The following is a 21140-nucleotide window of genomic DNA, read 5'->3' as shown; positions in this document are numbered from 1 at the left end:
TCCCCCATCTGCTTTCCTTCTCTCTCTGGCACACTCACACATACACACAAGCTGCACACGTACGATATTTAGTGCCTAATAGCTTCGTTTTCATGCCTTTCCTTCCTGTCAGCTCTGTGGTACCACCAACCTTCGTGATGTGCATTGGTATGTGTCCTTATATGGGTGAGGAATTCTGGATCTGAATGCATGTTTTTGTGCATTTTGTTTTAGTGGCTTTAAAACCTCTCTAACACTCTTTTCTGATTTTCTCAGTCTGTTTTATTTCTTTCTCTCTCCAATGTATCCTCCCCTGCTCCCCCACCACCATCCATTCCTGACTCTCCCTCCCTTTCACTCCCTGTCGAATTGTGTCCTTGACTGAACTTTCTCTCCCTCTCTCTCTCTCTTTTCTCTCTCTCGCTCACAGTCTCAGACAGCCTGGGCAAAACCCAATACTCAGGGAGGCTCTAAAACACACACACAGATGCTCACACCTCCCTAAATCCTTTAAAGAAGCAGTATTCTATAGACAAGATTACCAATGGCAAGAACAGAATGTGTATTTAAATATTTTGCACCTCAGATACATACATGATATGTAACAGACAGATATACAATTTTTTTTAATCACAAAAACCACTAAACAACACAAGACCACAGAAAAAAGAAGGGAGAGAGTGAAAGATGGAGAGAAGCCCTGCCAAGACGTCAGAGTCTGGGGAGCTTCAATCCTTTTGACCCCACAGGCACGCACACAAACACACACATATGCACACACACGCACAAATACATGCAGTCACGCAAGCACACCCTCTATTTTCCCACACAGAAAACAAGAGTCTCTTTGGGGTCATTAAGTGATTTCAATGTCTTTTTCCCTTGTAGTTAAAACAGCGAAACACAGGATGTTGAGTCTCCATGCTGCAGTCGTCGTCCCCCCTCCCCCAAAAGCAGAGAAAACCATGGCTGAACGCTGTGGAGGGCATGTTGGCGATGACGGGCCCTTCAGAGTGAAAGAGGGGGGCCCCTGGCTTCGGAGCTTGAGTCGTATGTACAGATGCTGGTATTTCAAGAAAGAGCAGACCGTGGTTGAGTCCACTTTGCTGCCATGGGACACAACACAAGGAGTGTACAGAGCAGGACTGGGCTCATGGTGCTTGTATGATTAATTTTGGGCTCAGATGTGGTTCAGGGTCGGGGCACAAGACAGATAATGCAGGGTTACTGAGTGGAGCCGGTGCATGGTCGCTGGGTTAGCAGACAGAAGGTGAGGCCGATAGAGGAAAGAAACACAGAGAACGCAGTGTTGTGATTTTTGTTTGTTCATTTTGCAAATGTACAGGACAGGACTGGTAAAATTTGGTGAGGAACGGACTTCTGGGAAACGGGAGTCCTCTACATATCACAGCAGGACTCAAAATGGTGAGGCAAGAGATTTGTCTCGATCCATCAGCATCTGGTGTTTGTCTGTTATCTCTTCTTGGCCGTTCCCTTGTTTCCAGCTTAGACTGTAAGTGTAGTGTACACATAGGATTTCATGTGTCCATGTTCAGGTAGTGGATTCATCTGCGCATGCGTGTGTGTGCGTGTGTGTGTGTGTGTGTGTGTGTGTGTGTGTGTCTGTATGTGCATGTTCATGTGCATGTGTGTGTACATGCTCAAGTGTTAAAGATGCAGTTGAGTTTGATTGTCAATGCTGGAGAATTAAAGCTTTACTGTCCAAAGCTGGCAGCTAAATTCTCACCCCTCATTTCACAGTCTCTCACAAAGAAGTCCTCTTAAAAAACAAAAAGAAAAAAATGTTTGCAAATCTGTAAAAGCTTGGATTGAATGTACCTGGAAGAAAAAAAACAGGGAGAGAGAAAAAGAGATGGAGAAACATGAGACTATGACATTCTGGAGTGGCAAAATGAAAAGCATAATTTGACTTGAATGAACTAAATATTGACATTACAGGGGGTCACTGTTGACTAGGGCTGAGAAAGTGTTATGAAAAAACTGACACGTTTTAACAGGTCTTTATAATTTACTGTGAGACAAATTTCTTGTGCATGATTAAAATGTGCTGCAGGAGAAGCAACACTGCAAAGCACACACTGAACACAAGAATAACATTACCAACCAACTCATCAGGAAAAAATGTTGCCATTGTGTTTTTGCAAACCACACATGTGCATTTTGTCTTTGTTTCTCAATAATATGCAACAGCATTTGCTAATATATCAATGTAATAATTAACTCAGTCGTCACAAATTTTTTTAGATTTTCTCAATAGGCAGGAGTGGTTGAGGTGGATATAAACTCAAGGAATTGTTCCACCATATACACACTAACCCTAACCCTAGTGCATGTCTTAACTCTCAGAGGTTTTTAGGTTAATGCAATAAAAGCAAAAATAGTGCTGCTTTTTACTTTGTGTGTCACATGTAAAGTTAAAACACTCACTGTCTGACCATTTGAAATTACTTTTTAAGTACTCATGTATTCATGACATGTGCTTTCACTCTTTACCTTTTAGTATGTTGCTGTAATCAGTCTCTACTTAAGTTTAGGTTTAGGATATTTTGCTGTACTCAGTGTATCTTCAGTCTTGCACACTTTTAATTCTTAATTTTCATAAAATGCATTTTAGGCATAAGTGTTGTAAATTCACTACAAACCCTAATGTGCTGTTATTGAATTGTTTTCAGTTAATCTATGCACAATGTATCTATATCTATTAAAAAATCATAAACAATACACTGAGTCATGTTTTGTCACATCTTCATTAGCTTTGTCCCTCGTCAACCAAGTCCAAGTATCTTTGTATACCCCAAACCCTAAGTTTCAAGTGCTGTCAGTGCTGAACCTAACCACAAAAAATGTGAAATAGATACATATGGATGTAATTTCTGACAGACATGAGATCAAAAGCCCCATTTTCATAAATTGTAGCAGTATTTTATTCTGGCATTTGGGTTGCACATTACTTTAAGCATCAACACAACCAAAACAGTTTACTCACAGCCTCCATTAAAGGATTCTTTTTATGAAATATCTGACTATCCATATTGCAGAGCTGGTTATTAGACTCACCTGCTGTTACAGGCTGGTGACACTGAAGCTGTCATCATTGGCTTGATCCAGAAGCTGGCACAACACCCCGCTCCCCTGAGGCGCTTGGGAGGGGTAGCGGTGTCCCATGCCTTGGTAGGATTGCTGGGACAAGGAGTAGCCACTTGTGTCCTCCTGATGGGGTGATGAGTCCAAGGAGGGCTTGGGGTACGGGGAGTGAGGCAGGGGGCCCTGGCGGTGGCCTGTGCTCATGGTGTGTGGGGTCAGATCCCTCTTGTGGGGGGTCATGGCAGAAGGAGGGCTACGCTCCTCATAGAGCACTGGTGTTGAGTGGGAGTGGATGCTGGGGTTGGTGTTGGTGTGTGTATGGGGGGAGAGGTGAGTGCTGGGGTTGGTGTGTGTGTTGTGGGGCTGACTGCTGGTGTGGGTGATGGAGTGGGAGAGCGTATTACTCTGGAGGTGTAAACTGGGGTTTGTGCTGATGTGTGAGCTCAGGTTTGTGAGTGATTGTGTGCTGTGATGGAGTGTGTCATGGTGTGTCGGGTTCATGTGTATGTGTGTGTTTACACTAGTAAGTGGATGTGTATTTCCATGTGGACTCGTGTGAGGGTTGCTGTGTGTGTGCATGGCTGCATTTGAATGTGCACTGTGTGAGTGCGGGCTCGGGCTGCCACTGTGTGACGTCTGTCCGTACCAGTAGGGGGAGCTGCAGTAGCTGGGGGAGTCATACTGGGAGAACTGTGTGTCTTTTGGAGGAGGGCGATGTGAGGGGCTCAGCGCTGTGCCACAGTGGGGTGTCACCCGTGGTGATGGAGAACAAGAGGGGGAGAAGGTCCTGGAGGGGACGGGGTGATAAGACTGGGGCGGTGGAGGGGTGGGTTTTGGAGGATAAGGGGGAGATGAGACACTGGGTGAAAGCGAAGAAGAAGATTCTCCAGGGTACAAAGCTGGATATCGCTCCTCAGAGGACGGTGTAGAGGGGTGGGCAGAATACGGGGACGCGTACTCACAGGGATCCTGGAGGTAGCTGGCAGGTGGAGCAGGATTAGGGGTGGCCAGGGGAGAGAGGCTGCTACTGTCCCCACTGTAATAGTCCAGCCCCTCCTGGAACAGCGCAGAGCCCTCTGGGCCTGCAGCAGTCCCAGGTCCTGCTCCTGCTGGAGCTGACTGTGCCTTCCCCCTTCCTTTGGCCCCTGATGGCCGTTCTCTTTGACACGGAGACAAACCCCCTCTGCCTCCTCTACACCCTCTGGCCCGCCCTACCCCTCCCCTTTTAGGTCCAGGAGTAGGTGTTGGGGAGGGACTGGATGGGGAATCTGAGTGTAAACCAGAACCCCCTTCTTTATCTAATTGTAGCTCAGTTCGTTTTCTGCGCCCACGTCCAGGCTTGCTTGTACCCCCCCCTTGGAAAAGGACATTCTGACTCCAGTTATAAGAAGGTCCTGAAGCACTCTCATGCCAGTCCATCATTAATTTCTCCAGACTTGACAAACTTGACTGACCCCCCTCTCCACCAGCAGGAGGAGCCTCACTCTGTTTGTAAGGGCCACCTGTGGCGATCGGTCCAATACCGCTGGCTGCAGAGCCAAGATGAGAGGAGTCAGAGGAGGATTCAGAAAGGCTTTCAGGAAAAGGTGGTCGCTTGGCCTTCTGGGGGGTGTAGTTTGAAATATCCAAGATGTCTTTGGACTCATTGGAGCCATACTCACTGTAGCCATGATACTGAGGCCCAAAGCCATCTGATGACCAGCCACCATAACCTTGTCTGAAAAACAATACAAAAAGAACAACATGGCAAAACTTTACCACCGCAAAACACACGCACAATACTAAAGCAATATGTCTACAGTTAAGGGCCCAGGGCATATTTAAGGGGATTAAATGTATAGAAATTGAATATAACACTCATCATTGTGCTTTCATTAATGTGTCATCCTGTAAAGAATAAGAATCATTGTGTTTTCATTTACTTGAACCATTTATATCTTCTGAGGCTTCAAGTCACGTCCATGTTTCTGTAGCTCAGAGAAAACCTCTTTTGTTTTCCACCTTATGGCATGTGTCATTCAGCATTAAGGTGCATTATTGCTGCCTGCTTTGAATGTGGACCAGAGTCAACATATTCCCCTAATGAAAAAACTCAGGATCAACAAAAAATGAGTCTAACGAGCATAATTTGTTAGACTCAGTGTTTAACTGTTTAAGTGTACAACTTCACTACTAGATATCACTCAAGTTTACTCACTGAAAGTTTAAAACATATTTCACTTCAGTGTTTTCATGAGTCCAAAGAACACCACTCAAGTAGAAGGACTTCAAATTCAAGGGCAGGACAACCATACCGTATATTTTAGCCCTGAATTAACTACTGTCAGGTATAGACTGTCAGCTCACGGTTAACATAATAAAATTGAAAATGGTATGCCTAAGAGCGACAATTTATTTTAAAAGTACTTCATTCTTTGATTCGACCATAGTCCAACTTCCATCACTGTCATTTATAAGTAGAGATTAACATTAAACCACCCTTTTATATTAAGTCCAACCATACCAAGTCATATTTTGCATCCAGAAATTTGAAACAGACAAGTTAAAGCCTATTGAAGAAAAACTCTTGAGGGTTTCCGTGCAATTATAAGGTTTGAGAGCAGGACAAAAGTCACTGCAGACAACTGAAGCCAAATTAATATAAAAATCAACATGGAAATATTTTTTTAGGGTTTTTTTTAATGTTATTTATTACTTACCATCAAGCTTTTCCAAATTTTGTACACAGGTATGATAATAAATGTAATTTTATTTATATTTTATATTGTAAGGATTGTGAGAAATTATATGCTGTTGGAAAAACATTTGAAACACTGGAAGAATTCCAAACCATGTGTTTGGCCAGACACCACCTAAGCCTTCTGAAAACCTTGGGAATAATCTGGGTTTTATTTTTTTCAGACTAATTTGTGTAATAATGTAAGGAACTAAAAAAAAATATATATACATACATGTGAGAAAAAGATCTAAAATTTCAGAATGACTGTCAGCATTTGCCCTATAAAATCACACCACATTTTATTATCTTCATTTCTATAACAGCAGAGTGACATAGATCATTTACCTGTAGCTCCACTGGTTGGGGTTGTACTGTTTAAAACCGTCAGGAGAAGAGGAGCTGAAAGGGCCACCTTTGGCCACAGCCATGTAGCCTCCTCCTGGAGAGGTGGGACCAGATGAGTCTCCCCGCACCATGGAGGAATGATATCCACTATAGCCGCGCTTGGCTCCTGTCTGGTAGTTAGAATAACCCATTTGACCTGTAGGGGTGCTCTTGCCACTGTTGTGTCCAGACCCATATGCGAAGCTGCAGTCTGATGATCTCTGTGAGACTCCTGCAGGAGAAGAGGATGAGTACCCGGAGGGGAAGTGAGTGTACGAGGCAGGATGGGGGGAGCTGGGGGAGTGTGAGAGAGATGGAGGAGTGGATTTGGGGTAGGTGGATGTGGTGGGGGAGGTTTGAGCCAGGCTGCCATAGCTGTAAGGAGGCCTGGCTGAGGAGCAGTGAGTCTGCGATGAGCCGTCCCCTCCTGAACTTCCACCTTTGGAACTCCATTTGGGGAAAGCAGGAGACCAGTTGTGTCCTGCAGCGGGGCTGGATGGCTCATAACTGGGGTTGGATGGACCTTTGCCATGGTCTGACCGGGAGGACGAGATGTCTAACAAGTCAGACGAATCATCTGAGTCGAGCAATGATCGAAAATACCCAGCGAACAGACCCTGTGAGTCCTCCCCAGCTGGACCTCTGCTTCCTCCTGGGCTACTGTAGGCACCCCCTCTTCCAACTTCACAGGAGGAAAAGCCACCCCTTGGAGACCCACAGAGCTGATACCCACCCATACCTTTCACCTTCTCCATCCCTCCCTCCTCCCCCCACTCACCTGCCCCATTAAGCCAGTCCTGCCCCATGGACACCCCCTCCCCTTTAAATGCCCCATTTTTTTTCATACGTCTCCTCCTGATTTTCTCTCCACCAGGCTCAGTTCCTGCGATACCACCTCCCCTACCAACTCCACCTACACCCTTGCCTCTTTTTCTAGGTAATCCATGCTCAGACGAGGGGCTCAGTTTCCGCTTCTTGCCAATGGATTCAAAGAAATCACTGAAAGTGCTTTTATTGCGCTCACTTCCTCCAATTCCCCCTGCTGCACCTCCACCTCTTCCAAGGCCTCCTCCTCTGCCACCTCGGGGGCGTCTAAATCCAGTGAGCCGGTGCAGCAAGGTGGATATTCCAGGATTTTCCAAAGGGGTATGAAAGCTCTCTGGCTCACTGGGTGTCCAGCAGCGAGGAGGAGAGCAGCGGCCAGTGGCAGGGGGCTGGCGGTTTAAAAAGGCCAATTTGGATAAAACGTCCCCATATTCTGTTTTCACATCATTAGTATCATTAACATAAGAAGGATAAGGACAAGGGAGTTTAGTCCGACGGCGCCTACGAGGCTTCTTGATCTGATCTCCACTACCGGCAGCATTTCCAGGGTTTGGAGGCTCTCCCGGTATTCCTGGCACAGCTTGTTTAGGTGGTCGTCCCCGCCTGCGCTTGAGAATAACAGGCAGCTCTCCAGGAGGAAACATCACCATAACACTCTTGCCATTATTCTTCATGCGTAGAAGTGCAGTTGGCTCTCGAGCTGCATCTGATCCTTCCACACTGCCTTCATTGCCTTTCTCTACACCTGTAACCGTTTCCAAGTTGGATATCTTGTAGCTCTTCTGTCGACGGCTAAGACTGACGGGAATGCGAGCCACCTTGACAACAATCTTCCTGACCTAAAAAAAAGAAAAGAAACAAAACACAAAACAAAAAAAGAAAAAAGAAAAAAAAAATTAAACTGTGGTCAAATGAAACTGTACTTTTTACTCAAGTGTAAATATATGTAAATGTATGGTATTTTACTTGAGTATTTCCAATTTAAGCAACTCTATCCTTCTAATCCACCATATCTCAGAGGCAAAGGTTTAACATTTAACTAACATTTTGCAAATTTTTCATACCCTTCCTGTCTGTTAAAAGACATATCTCCAAATATATTGAGTTCTGATGCTTTTGATAAACTGATGGATTAAGTGTTGGTTTATGGGCTGAGAAAATTCTCCTACTTCTTAAGCTGAATAAACTCATAAAAACCCCTCATGGATTTGCAAGAAAATACATTGAAATAGGCTGAACATTTTGAAACAGGCCTTATTTCTGAGTGCACAAAAGCTTGACTTTTTAGAGATACAAGGTTCTCCCAGAACAGCGACATTAGATGATCATATAGATTATCATACATTGCTGTAGATTAAACCAAATAATAGTTCATAGAGAGCCCATTTTACAGCACATCGACCACCCTTATTTTTCATGCTTTTACTACATTTTACATTTACCTACTTTTATTTACATGGTAGAGTGATTTCACAGTGTGATTAGAGTACTTTCATTTAAGTTATGGATCTGAAGATGTCTCCCACCACTGCATTTAAAACAATCTCTATTAAAGCGAATTTTATGTCAAAAATGAAATATAAAATAACTTACACCAACAAAGCGTCCACGCCTGCGGTTATTGAGGGGCATTACTTCAGTCTCAGTGACAGGTTCTTTCTTCAGACTGAGTGGAGGTGCACGGATGGTGGGCGTGTTTGGAAATGGGAGATGAGGGGTAGCTCGCTGAGCGAGGGACTGGGCCGCCGCTCGTTGCTTCATGATACTTTTTGGAGCTGCACGTTGGACAGACTTTGGTGAGGGTCTAGACCTGGACTTTGGGCCAGGTTTATGTCCAAGTCTGGGCCCAGGTTTAGCTACAGATTTAGGAACAGGTTTAGGTACAGTTAAAGCAAGAGGGATGTCTATGGGGCAGGGAGCTGGGGGGAGTACGACTTCTACAGCCGGGCGCTCTTCTTTTTCAACAACAGCCACTTCCTCCTCTTTCACACTCCAAATCTTCTCCTCTGTTACTTCATCCTCCTCCTCTGCTCCTCTCTCTTTTCCTGTTCTCTTCTCCCCATCATCTATGCTTCGACGTAGGCGGGAGGATTTTCGCAGGTGACAAGGGAAACGGGGACGTCCAGAACTGCGTAGTGCATACTTCTTCTCTGCCTCTACAGGAAGAGAGGAGGAGCCTGTGTTTGGATTTGGACCAATGGGGACGGGACAAAAGGTCGAGGGCATGTCTGTCTCTGCAGTGAGGACTGGGGCTGCCAGCTGATTGTTGGGGACAGGATGATTGCCAAGTGCCAGAGGTAGGGGCTGGGGTGAGGTTGTGTGTATGGCCTCTGGTGTAAGAGTTCTGGGATGCTCAAGGTGTGAGTTAACATCCATGTGTCCACAGTTATCCATGTGTGCCTGTGCATGCATATCTGGGTCCATGTGCGTTTGCATGTTTATGAGCGTCTCTGCGAATGTGAGGGTCTCAGCAGGAGTCTCCGTTTGCCTCCGCCTGCAGGTGTTGTGCCCCAGTCTGCCCTGCAGATGGAGGCCGTTGGACAGGGTGGAAGGAGAGGAGGGGGAAAAGTGGTCTGAGCTCACTAAGGCCAGTTCATTGTCAGAGGGATCCTGGGACCCCTCCTGGAACCCCAGCTCCCTGGTCCAGAGCTCAGGCCCTTCCAGTCCCTCAAGCCTCCCTATACACCCTTTTTCCTCTGCTCTTGTCCCACCACAGCCCACTGGAGCCCCAGATCGGCCTGAATGTAGGTGATCTGACAAGCCACTCATTCAGGAGACAGTCTTGCTGGTATTAAGAGGGGAAAAAGAAGGATCTTGTCTTTCTGCTGTGTTTGTAAATTAGTGTTCTTTCACGGTAGCTTCCCTTAAACAACTGGCAGGAATATTCAAACACCTGAGGAGAGAAATAGATACAATCTGAATGGGAAGTCCACAAAGTAAGTTAAAGTCATCATGTTTTATTGTATCATTTAATTTAAATTCATTATCACGAAATTCTGTTGGTCAGTCGCAGGACAGCTGAAACAGTCTGATAAAATCATCAACATTGTTGGCGATGGGCCATAGACAAGTCTGTAATACTCTCTATTCTATTAAGTGTGCCACCCACACAGCAGCATTTCCACATTAAATTACGTTTCCCATTCATATCTTGCTGAACTGATTGCTTTTACCGAATAGTTGTAGCGCTGATTCTGATTTTGATTCTGAGTTGAGCCTCACTCTGTCTGCTTGACTGGCTCTGTTCTGCAGGGGATCATTGGGTCATCAATACTGCAGTGGAGAGCTCACATACTTCTCTCTCTCCCCTCTGTTCCTGTCTTTTGCCCATGGTTTCTGGAGAGTGAGAAAGAGACAGACAGACAGACAGAGATAGGGACAGCGAAGGAGGTGGGAGAGATGGTGTGGAGGGATAAAAAAAAAAAAGAGGGGAAAAAAGAGGGTGGAGCAGAAAGAAAAGAGAATAAAAGATTAGTTCATGATGTCACAGCAAGCATTAGACCAGACTAGAATCAGTATTTTGGTGAGTGCTGCACCATCTCACATCAGACAAAATAATTGTGGAAGATGACTTGCAATATAATTTTCCTCAAGTCTAGTGGAACTTTGTGCTGTGTGTGATGAATAACAGCAAACTGTAGGTACAAACGTAAACTAATGCCACTGAACTTTCTTGTATTGGATTCCCAGACATGCTCATGATCAGTGAAACATGATAATGACAAGTTTTAAAGAATGAGGCTGCGTTCATATTACGTAATCTCTTCATATTTGAGACCATAGCTGCATATGTAATATACATTCACCAGAAACAGTTGTGACTTAGTGGTGTAAGGCACGCACACACTTTATGCCACATTTTTGCCATAACAATTCATATGCATTACAAAGCCCAGGAGCTGGAAGGTGCAAGAAGAATGAGAATGTGTGAATAATCGCAGCCACCAGGGGGAAGCAGAGAGGTGATGAATAGAGAGGCGTTAAGAGGATGGAGGAATGAAGGTGACAGAAAGACAGGAACGATGGAGGGATTACAGAGACACAGAGCAGTGAAGAAGAAATAGAAGTAAGACAGCCAGCAGTGTTATGAAATCTGGACCACACGTGCACCACAGTCACACGTGACTACATGCGTGCACAGTCAAAACACAAATATCATGATGCATGCCACACTTGCATAAATATCCACGCAGGACTGGCTCCAAACACTGTACCACCCCTTCCACATACAACACAATCCTGTCCATCGTCAGATCTTTCTTGCCTCCCCCTCAAACATATGGCTCTGATTAGAAGGGAGGGAGAAGGACAGAGAGTGGGAGAGAAATAGTAAGGGGAGGGGGCTGGAAGACACTCATATGAGTGAGTAAATGGGTGAGAAAGTATGACAGAGGGTGAGAGACACAAAAAAGAAGTAGAAGGAGGTGAAAGATTGGATGACATGGGGTAGAGATGACAGGAATCTAAGGTAGGCACAATGTGGGAGAGAAAGTTTAAAGAAGTGAGTGGAAGAAAAAAAAGAAGAGGATGAAACTGCAGACGAGGAGGAGGAGGAGGAAGAGGAGGAGGAGGAGGAGGAGTGGGAGAGTTTTGCTGTAGCAGAGTTTGGGGCTGCACACATGGAGCAGAGCAACCTCAATGTTCTGCTGTGAGAAATGACACAACTGGGACAGACAAACATGGGGATGAACACACACACACACACACACACACACACACACACACACACACACACACACACTACACACAGTCTATAGTTTAACCCTCCTCACCCTCACTCCCTCACATCATGCCCAGCTCTGTCTCTCTTCCTCTCCCCTCTCCACTCCCATTTCTGTTCTCACTTTCACTCTCTTCTAATTAACAGCATTCATTAATTAAGGCTCCATCTGACCGGTGTGTGAGGGAAGGGAGGGAACACATGCTTTAATTAAACACTGCTGCACGTGCTTACACATATACGTGTACGCTGTCACTCACAAACACACATAGTGACACGTACCAACACACAGAGACACATGCAAATATGCCCTCGCAGCTTCATCCTCCCACACACTCGCACGCCGATTTGCACATAAAGATGTACATATTGCACATATGTCAATAGACACACATGTAATAGTCGTGCACGATCACACTCAAAACAAAGACACACATGCAAATATTTCTCTACTGTGCTCTGTGGGGGGTACTCTGACGGAGCTTAGGTGCCAGCCAATCAAGCGCTCCCACTATGATTCATTGTTTAAGCAAACACTCCTTGCATCCATCAGCTACCATTCTGATATATTCACCGTCATACGTATCTAATGAATTTTGGTGCATTTTTACTGTGAATGGCTCTGGGGCTTTGGAACCCATGGTGGTGTAGTATTGTCTCTGTGAAAACAGCCGATGGTGTGCGCTGTTCCCACATGATGATCTGTTGAATCTGTTTCACAAAGAGGAGTGCTCATTGAACGATGTTGTTTGAAAATTCTCATCTTGTGCATTTTGCATCTGCGCATAAAAAGTTTTCAGAGCTTTTGTGTGCGCTTAGAGGAAACAAAACAACATGCAGCTGAGTGTGGAAGCGCAACATGCCGGTGTGAAATTAGAGGTAGAAGTCTGTCATTTTCCAGTTTGGGCAGTTGCCCTGTTGTGCATAGTCTGTGAGGCACAATCACTCTGTACATGGTAGCTGTACGGCATATCTATTCTCTTCCCATCTATCTCACTGCCACAAAGGCTTGCAGACTCACAGGCCTGCCAGCAGCAACCCTCAATGAGGAACTAGACCCTGCGTGTGTGTGTGCGTGTGTGTGCGTGTGTGTGTAGTGTGGATGTGTTTGCACCGGCATGCCTGTGTGTGTATGTCTGCGAGTCTGTGCGTGTATGAGTGTGTCTTCCTGGGTGTGTTTGTAAAAGCACTCACTGAGCTCTAACGGGTGTGCAGTTGTTGCTAAGAGACAGGCAGCAGCACTGAAACAGCATGGGGGGGTGTTTGGGAGGGGGGACATGGAGGGGAAAGAGAGAGCGAGAGGTAGTGAGGGGAGGAGGGGGGGAGCTCCACAGAGAGGTTTAGACAGATAAGAAGAAGGGGGGATAAAACAGAGAGAGGGAAAGATGGAGAAAGTATATGTGAGGCCTGGAGAGAAAAGAGAGGTGGGGAGGGGGAAGTGGGTCAGGGGGTCCACAGAGACTGAGTGACACCGTGCAGAAACTCAGCTACCATCAGCCTCACCACCTCTACCCTGATGCAACCTCAACCCTCAGCTCCAGCAGCCTCGAACCTACACATTAACACACGCACACAACTTTAGTTCTATAAAAAAAAAAATTAACATTCATGAGTAACGGTTTTCAATTCATCCATGGTTAAAAAATTGTTAAAGGGGCAACGGAATGACCATTTATGTGATAAATGTTCGACTAACAATCATTTGTTAAATGTGATAGAACGGGGAAGGACTCTAAAAGTTTATACTTGTTCGTGTTACTGTTGCAGACATGAAGATTTACTATTTATGGTGACAACTTGCTGTATAAGATTACTTTTCATTCATTTGTTATTCTTGCTTTGTTGTCCTACTGATTTGTTACATAAATCTATTCTAAAATGTAAATCTAGTGGAAAATCTGTGTGTCATGTTCCAGATGGTGAACATCTGTCTCACCTGTCAGTGAAGGATCACACGTTACATGACAATACAGTAGGAAAACAAAAAACAAAAAACACTGACTGTGCATAGTGAATGCGATACTTAGCCAAATCAATTAATTAATTACAGATCTTGGACTGTGGTGGATTTGATGCAATTTTGCATCACCTTGAAGCAAAATAAAACAAAACTTTGTTCATATTGAGTAGTATCACAGAACATAACATCATTCCAATTTTTTAAAACTAGTACAACTTCAACTTAGTCTAGATGTAAAATTAAAATGACAGGATAATAGATGTTGGATTTGAGGGCACTGTTTTGGCTCCTACTATAGGGAAATATCAACTCAGAATTCACCCAAACTGCAAAGTTTTTAATTCTTGTTAGTGAGAAAACATCAAAGTAGAAGTTATAAGGTCTTGCCTTGACAGCATTAAACTGTTGTCCAACAGGCAGTAAAACTGGACAGCTAAATTTCAAGCACATCCAAACTCTTCCAATCAACAGACCTGGGCTGTTGGAGAGCTTGAGGTGTGTGTTACTGTGCCAAAGAGGGCGAGGAATGTTATACACAAAATTGCACTACTGGGGCCAACATGCCTGCACACAAATTACCACCACCAACCCCTCAGAACCAAGTTGAACTTTGGGCTTTGGTGGGCCGCAGCTCCATGCACAGACGTCAGTCAAAAAGAGACAATCCTACAAAGGCACTGACATACATACCCTCACCCCCGCCCACTCACACTCTCCTTCACAGTGACCTCTCTTCTCGATCTCACCCACTCACATCCCACCATCCTCCTGCTGCCCCACACCCACCCCCCTCCCAAAAAAACCCACCACCTCCCCAGCTGCAGGAAATTCCTAATGATCTTCATCATCAGTGTGCGTGCTGTATCTCCTGCCAAGAGCAAGCGCATGCACGCACACATACACACACACATAAACACACACTACAAACACACACAAAGAATAAATGAACAGAGACCAACACATAAACCATATGCACAGACAAACACAAAAGGCAGACAGACGTTCAGACAGACAGACATCTAACGTAAACAGACTTCACACGGACCAGATACAGTGGCAGCTTAGCCAAGGATGCACACTGGGGACCGAGAAGTAGCTAGAAACACTATACAACAACACAAAATGAGGACCCCCACCCCTAGCCGACTGTCTCTCTCTCTCCTGTTGTTTCTGCAGGAACCTACATGTTGTAGTTATTTTAAGACGAGGAGGACTGTATTACCCCTTCCTCTTCCTCCTTCACCCCCTCCTCACTTCTCTTCCTCACTGTTCCCTCTCATCTCTCTAGCACCCCCCTCCCCACCTCCACCACCCCCAGTCTCTCTCTCACACACAACACACGCTCCCACTCCCCAACACCCCTCCCTCATCTTAAACTCAGCCTGACACTCTCTCCTCTCTCTCTCTTCTCTCTCCTGCAGGCAGTTTCCTGGCGCTGCTGATGGCTGCCCCTCAGTCAGGTCATGTGACCGACCATGCCAGCTGGGAACAGCTAGGAGTGTGCACATGAGTACACGCAAAAAACACATGTACAAGGACACACAGGGATCCATCTAGAAACACACACACCAAGAGCACATGCAAATACTGGAATATGAAACCAACTACTTGGGTGCAAACACAGAAATGCTCCCACTTACAGGTGAATACACACGTCTACAAACACATACACACAAACAGGGAGAAACCCAAGTGCAGACAAGAGACACACACTTACACTTACACTGACACACACACACACACACACACTCCAGAACTCACAGACACACTTTAAAACCACATGCACAGAGACACATAAACACAGTCACACATATCTACCTCACACACAGAGGACACACAAACCAGATGCTTGGACCCTAGCACACACTCAGACCTTGAGGCCAGTGTTTTGGAGAGGGGCCTCTGTGCTGCGGCCCTGACTTCCTGACTCCTCCTCCTCCCTCCATACTCCTGTTCCACAGTTGCTGTGGGAGACGCTGCTGCAGCACCCGTTGCCAAGGAGAAGGCTGCTGGCTGTTTGAACAACAATGGCCGCCTTGTGAACATTCCAACTGTAGGTACTGACAGCTCATCAGCCACAGCCTCAACATACACACACACTGCTCATGGACACACACACTACACACACCAATGCTACACCAGTGTACCTCTCCAGTTCTTGGCCTCAAGCCTGAATGAGGCTTCCTAACACACTCAGACACAAACACAATCGCGCACGCTCAACACACACACATCTGTGCAGGCTCTAAGAAATTATGACTTCTGCTGAGAGGATAAGAAACCCTTCCGTCCCTCTATGTCTACCTGGATCTCTCGACCATCACTCTCTCACTCTCTCTCCCTCACACAGAGTCTCAGTGCGCAGTGCATTCATCCATCTTCCCCCTTCTCCCCGACTTCTCTCTGTCTTTCTCTCTTATCTCTTTCTCTCTCCTCCCCCTCCACAGCCTCCTGCTTTCACTCCCTCACTCGCTGAGCTCTCTTCACTTGCTCATCCCTGCCTCCCTCTCTCTCCCTCTCTCCCTTTCTGTCTCAGGAAGTGTGTGTTCTCACTCTCACGCACACTCTCATCCTGGCGTGCACACACACACATGTGGAGGACACACACTCACACAATCGCTTTCTCTCCTGGAAGGTAGCAAATCTTTTCGTCCCTTGGGGGCATACACTTCCTCAGAGAAGGAGGGAAAAGGGAAAGAAGAAAGAGAACTAGAAACAAGGGTGGAACGGGCAAGAGAGGAAGAGGAGGCAGGAAGAAGAAGGGGAGGGGGAGAAGAAAGAAAGGGAAGAGGGTGAAAACTATATTCACGTCAGGGATTTATAGACAGACCCCTTAGTGTTCTGATTATCTGTTCATATTGATGGGACGACATTGAAGCCACGCTGGTAGATCGTTGAGATGATGCTGAAGCCAAATTGGGTAGTGTGGTGGATGGGGGGGTGATGGGGGGTGTTGAGGAGAATCACTAACAAGTCTCTGCTTATCCTCTGACTCACTGTTTTTAGCACACATACCCAGGCACATGTATAGACACACTCACACGCCGTTAAAAACAAAGATAACTGACTAACACAGTGGCGCGCTGACGCACGAGCATGAAGAAACATAAAATACCAACATCATACTGTACATTTGTAAGTATGCTGACGTTGATGTGTGTGTGTGTGTGTATATATATATATATGTGTGTGTATGTGTGTGTGTGAGACAGTGGGTTCGTGTTGTGTGCCAGACACTGAGAGATGCTTTTGTGTGTGTGTGTGTGTGTGTGTGTGTGTGTGTGTGTGTGTGTGTGTGTGTGTGTGTGTGTGTGTGTGCGTGTGTGTCTGCGTGTTTTCCCCATCTCTCGCTCCTCTTTAATAATTGAGCTGATTCTGTCCAACTTGTTAGGGAGGTACACAGCAGCTTCACACTCTGTCTTTCTCTCTTTCTCATCCTCTCACACGCTCTATCTCTCCCTCCACATCCTTCCATCTTGCCACTCTCCCTTCATTTATCACCCGTTTTCCCTCCCTGACCCCTCCGTCCTCTCTCTCACTCTCTCTGTCCCTTCCCCCAGCTCTCCTCTCCCTCTTTCTTCACAAATCCCTCCTGTTCTTTGACCTCTCCCTCGCCTCTTCCAGTCCCTCCCCACCACCACCACCCTCCACCTCGCTGCCCTCCATCATCCCTCTCCTCTTGCCTGCCTGCCTCCATCCTCCAGAGGTGAGAGGTCGAAGCCTCCTCTCCACTGTCAGACATAAACCGGCTGCAACCAGCCCTGTGGGGTGGGGGGGTGGGGTGGAGGTTGGTGGAGGTGTGAGAGAGACGAGCAAAATGAGGAGGTAAGTGAGGAAGGACATACAGTATAGAAAAAGAAGGAGGCAAGGAAACAGGACAAGAAGTGGGAAGAAAAAGAACATAGGGGAAGGGACTAACTAGTGGATGAGAAGAAATAGAGATTCAGACACACAACGGGAGGCAGAGGGGTTAAAAGAGGAAAGGAGGCAAGAAAAAAGAGAAAGGGAGATGTCTTCTACTGAGTCAGTGCCTTTGGCGCGGAGGAGCCGTTTTATGAATGTATCGTGTGGGAGGTGACAGAATGGAGCATACAAACACTGCTTACACTAATGCTAAACGGTTGCTGTACGTGTGGGTGCATCTGTGTGTATTTGTGCGTGTGTGTGTGTGTGTGTGCACGCGCACGCGTGCATGTGTGTGTGCGTGTGTGTGGGAGAGTCGAATCACGTTTACCTGCCTGTGGCAAAAGCTATTTCACTTCAGGTGACAATTAGATTAATAGGAGTCGTAAAAAAAAGACAGGACCCTTCACTCCAAGGACAGAGTAATGACTAATTATTTTTTTTCCAGTAGCAGTTTCCATAAAGCAAAATCTAAAAAAAAAAAAAAATTAAACCTTCAAAAGAAGAGGCTCTTGTTTGACCATCTCATGTCTTTTGTCCTTTAACATGTAAATCTGGTTGTTTAGGACGGAAAAAAAAAAACAGACCATAACATAGCAGCAACTCACAAAACACTATTTTGTAATTTGTACCTTAGTCATAAAGTTCTGATTTAAAGCTAGCTCTACCCACATTCTGTCACTGTAAAATGATGTGAAATGTTTATCTGATCTGTGCCCTAAAATCACGCATTTTGGGAGACGTTTCAAGTTCTGAGTAATGGTGGACTGACTCATTTACAAAGCTGGTGTAGTTCCCTTTCCTGAATGGTTGTAATATATCAGCTGTAAACAGTTCAACAGATTGTTCCAGAATGATCTTCATCTGACTTTCACAAAATATCTGACCACGAGTTTAGGAAATCTTGCAGTATGAAATAAGACACATAGAAATAAGTTTCTAAGGGAATATTCAGTTATTGAACAAACTCTTTGGTCAAATATCCTTTCTAATTTAGATTACTGAGCTCTGTTTGTTGACAGTGCTTGTGGTCTGTTACTGGAGGTAAAAGATTAAAGATAATACTGCAAAATACCACATTAAATCTTCCAAAACTGACTCTCCAAACCAATATAATCCATATTTAATTATTAACTTCATATGAATTATTATTCCTCTAAATAAGTACACAAACATTCAACAGGTTGCACCATCCTGAACATCACTCAAAACCTCCCAAAGCTCAAGGAATTCATCAGAGGTTCTTTACCTCTGTGTATAGTTTAATGTTACATGTGTCTTACTGTGTTTGTGTGTGCATACATGAATATGTGTGTCCATTATGTCTTTTTCATCACCATGACGACCTCCATATCAAGAGGACGTCTGACTACGGCAACCTCACATGGTGATAGGCAGAGAGAGAAAACAGGTGATTGGTTGAGCTGTCGGCTGTCATATCAGCAGGGTGTATCTTTGTGACACTGCACATACACTCACACACACACACACTCACACACACACACGCACACGCACACACTGGCTGTGTCTGTGCCATCAACCCACACGCCTACAAACTGCAGTAAGGCGCAAACAAAAGGTACTTCCACAGCGCGCACACAGAGACTCACACTCAAAAGTACACATGTGCATGCTTACACACACAAGTACACAAAGACACACACAGCTTTGAGCTTTGAGACGAGATGTGGTGTGTTAGGTGCACTGACCCTGCCAATGAGGACAGGAGGAACATCAACGGAGCTACAAGGCCGTTGCTATGACAACTAGCCCCGCTCACACAGGTAGGAAGCACAATAGGCCTGAAGCTGGGCACACACCTAAATACGTAACCTAAATATTATATGTCCAATCTCAATAGGTTCATTCTGTTTGTGTCACACGCATGCACACACACGCACACACACGTATGCACAAAGCATGCATGCACTAAAGACAAGTCAGACAGACAGCGGCTGCCTGCCAAGGTAAGGCCATTTCCTTTTCATTCCAGCATTCAGAGGGTTGAAATTATTCATTATGTCCAAGTGGACTTGCCAATAAGGGAACTCACTCTTCAAGCAGCAGGAGTGAGACTATACGAGTGTGAGACAGACAGATAGATAGACAGACAGACAGACAGAAGGAGGATCACTCTGCATACTAACAACACCTGCACTAGGGCAGCCTGTGCACGTCTCTGAGGGGGCCTTAAATACCGAACTGTCACTGCCCAGACACTGACATTGACTTCTCTCTCCCTCTCATCTTCTCTCTTAGTTTCTCCTTTTCTTCCTTTCCACCCCTCCACCACCATTGCCACCTTTTCCTCCTCCTCCTCCTCCTCCCCACTAAACCAGACAAGAGCTGATAATCACAGTCATGACTACAGTGCGTCTTTCTGTCTAAACACACACACACACACACACACACACACACACACACTGGCCCTTGTTGCCACTGCAGGATGCTGCTGTGTCCTGCCTGTAAGTGCCCCGACAGCTGGAGGGGGCTGCCGTGGTGGAGATCCCTGGGGCTGAATGGATGCTCACAGGGATTCTCGATGTCTCCTGTTTATATGAAAAGTAAAACATCTGTCCATCATGAGGAGCCTGGCTGACAGTCAAACCCCCCAGTGTGTGCAGTACTGGGATGTAAATCCATTATTAGTAAAGTCCCATTAAAGTCTCACAGAGATGTGAGGAAAGCTGATAAACAGGAGGCTGCGTGTCTTTTTGTGCCACTAATGTGACAGAAACTGAGGAGGCACTGTACACTGTTGCCCTGCCTTTACTGTATATATGTTCTGTGAAAACCAGGCTATTAGGTGAGAATTTCGTAAATACCAAGACAAAACAGGTGGGGGTAACAAGGTTCATGGCGCGCACATTCAACACACCGTGTGCGCGCGTTTACTGTATGTATGTGTTTGGAGCTCATCTTTAACATCTTACCACACATGCTGCATGCCCACAGTCAAGCCCAGATGACCCAGCAGCACGAGTAGTAGGCATGCAGAGAACCGTCCCCTTACGGCACCGACGAGGTTAATGCAAAAACTTAAAAAGAAACGTAGACAGGGATGCGCAGTACAACTGGCTGAGCGGACAGTAAGCAAATTTTTTGGTGTTATGTACACAAGACGCCGCATGTGCACTCACCGGGAGAGAGAGAGAGAGAGAGTCTGGGGGCTCGCGCAGGCTGCTGAAGCTGTTGCGGTGTCAACGCTGGCTGGCGGGGCGGTCGGCTCGCGCGTGTCGGTGTCGGTGCCTCACTCCTCTCTTCTCCCGGGTCACGGAGCCGTTGTCTTGACGGCTGCAGCCGCCAGCGCCCAGCTTTTCCCCTTCATATGGACTCCCCGTGTCGGTGGGAGACTGTCTTCCCACATTAATGTAAATGTTGTCTGCTCCTGCCGTCGCGCGCCACCGTCTCGTGTGGCCAATGGAAAAACCGCTCCTCAGCTGGCTCTCATCAATATCTGTACCCACAAAGATAGAAAAGAAAAAAAACAAAAGAGGGAAAAATGTACAAAAAATGGGGAGTATGGACGTTAGTTCACAGTCTTC

The 21140-nt window shown here is 45.9% G+C and overlaps 1 protein-coding gene across 2 annotated transcripts; it reads right to left on the bottom strand.

Moving 5' to 3' along the window:
* Positions 1–532: 532 nt before the first annotated feature.
* On the bottom strand, positions 533–20830 carry ahdc1 (AT hook, DNA binding motif, containing 1). Of its 2 annotated transcripts, none has more exons than XM_030147263.1 (6): positions 20736–20830; positions 10186–10348; positions 8606–9905; positions 6149–7851; positions 3058–4801; positions 533–1818 (listed from the first exon to the last, which is right to left on the bottom strand). In XM_030147263.1, the coding sequence occupies exons 3-5, from the start codon at positions 9779–9781 to the stop codon at positions 3064–3066; spliced, it is 4617 nt and encodes a 1538-aa protein (XP_030003123.1). In that variant the 5' UTR covers positions 9782–9905; positions 10186–10348; positions 20736–20830; the 3' UTR covers positions 533–1818; positions 3058–3063. The 2 variants fall into 2 exon arrangements, with proteins under 2 accessions (XP_030003123.1, XP_030003124.1); XM_030147264.1 differs by lacking the exon at positions 20736–20830 and adding an exon at positions 20529–20674.
* Between the last annotated feature and the right edge of the window lie 310 nt (positions 20831–21140).

The sequence above is a fragment of the Sphaeramia orbicularis genome, chromosome 11 (genome assembly GCF_902148855.1).
Source record: "Sphaeramia orbicularis chromosome 11, fSphaOr1.1, whole genome shotgun sequence".
NCBI lineage: Eukaryota > Metazoa > Chordata > Actinopteri > Kurtiformes > Apogonidae > Sphaeramia > Sphaeramia orbicularis.
The sequence above is the reverse complement of the archived record's forward strand: the minus strand, read 5'-3'. Positions and strand labels throughout refer to the sequence as shown.

Bases quoted from the DNA above. Each gene is read 5' to 3' on its own strand.
- ahdc1 (XM_030147263.1), bottom strand. From the start codon at position 9,781: ATGAGTGGCTTGTCAGATCACCTACATTCAGGCCGATCTGGGGCTCCA. The intron at 7,852-8,605 runs GTAAGTTATTTT...TCTTTTTTTTAG, and splicing joins GGCGTGGACGCTTTGTTGGT to GTCAGGAAGATTGTTGTCAA. The intron at 4,802-6,148 runs GTAAATGATCTA...ATTGTTTTTCAG, and splicing joins CCCAACCAGTGGAGCTACAG to ACAAGGTTATGGTGGCTGGT.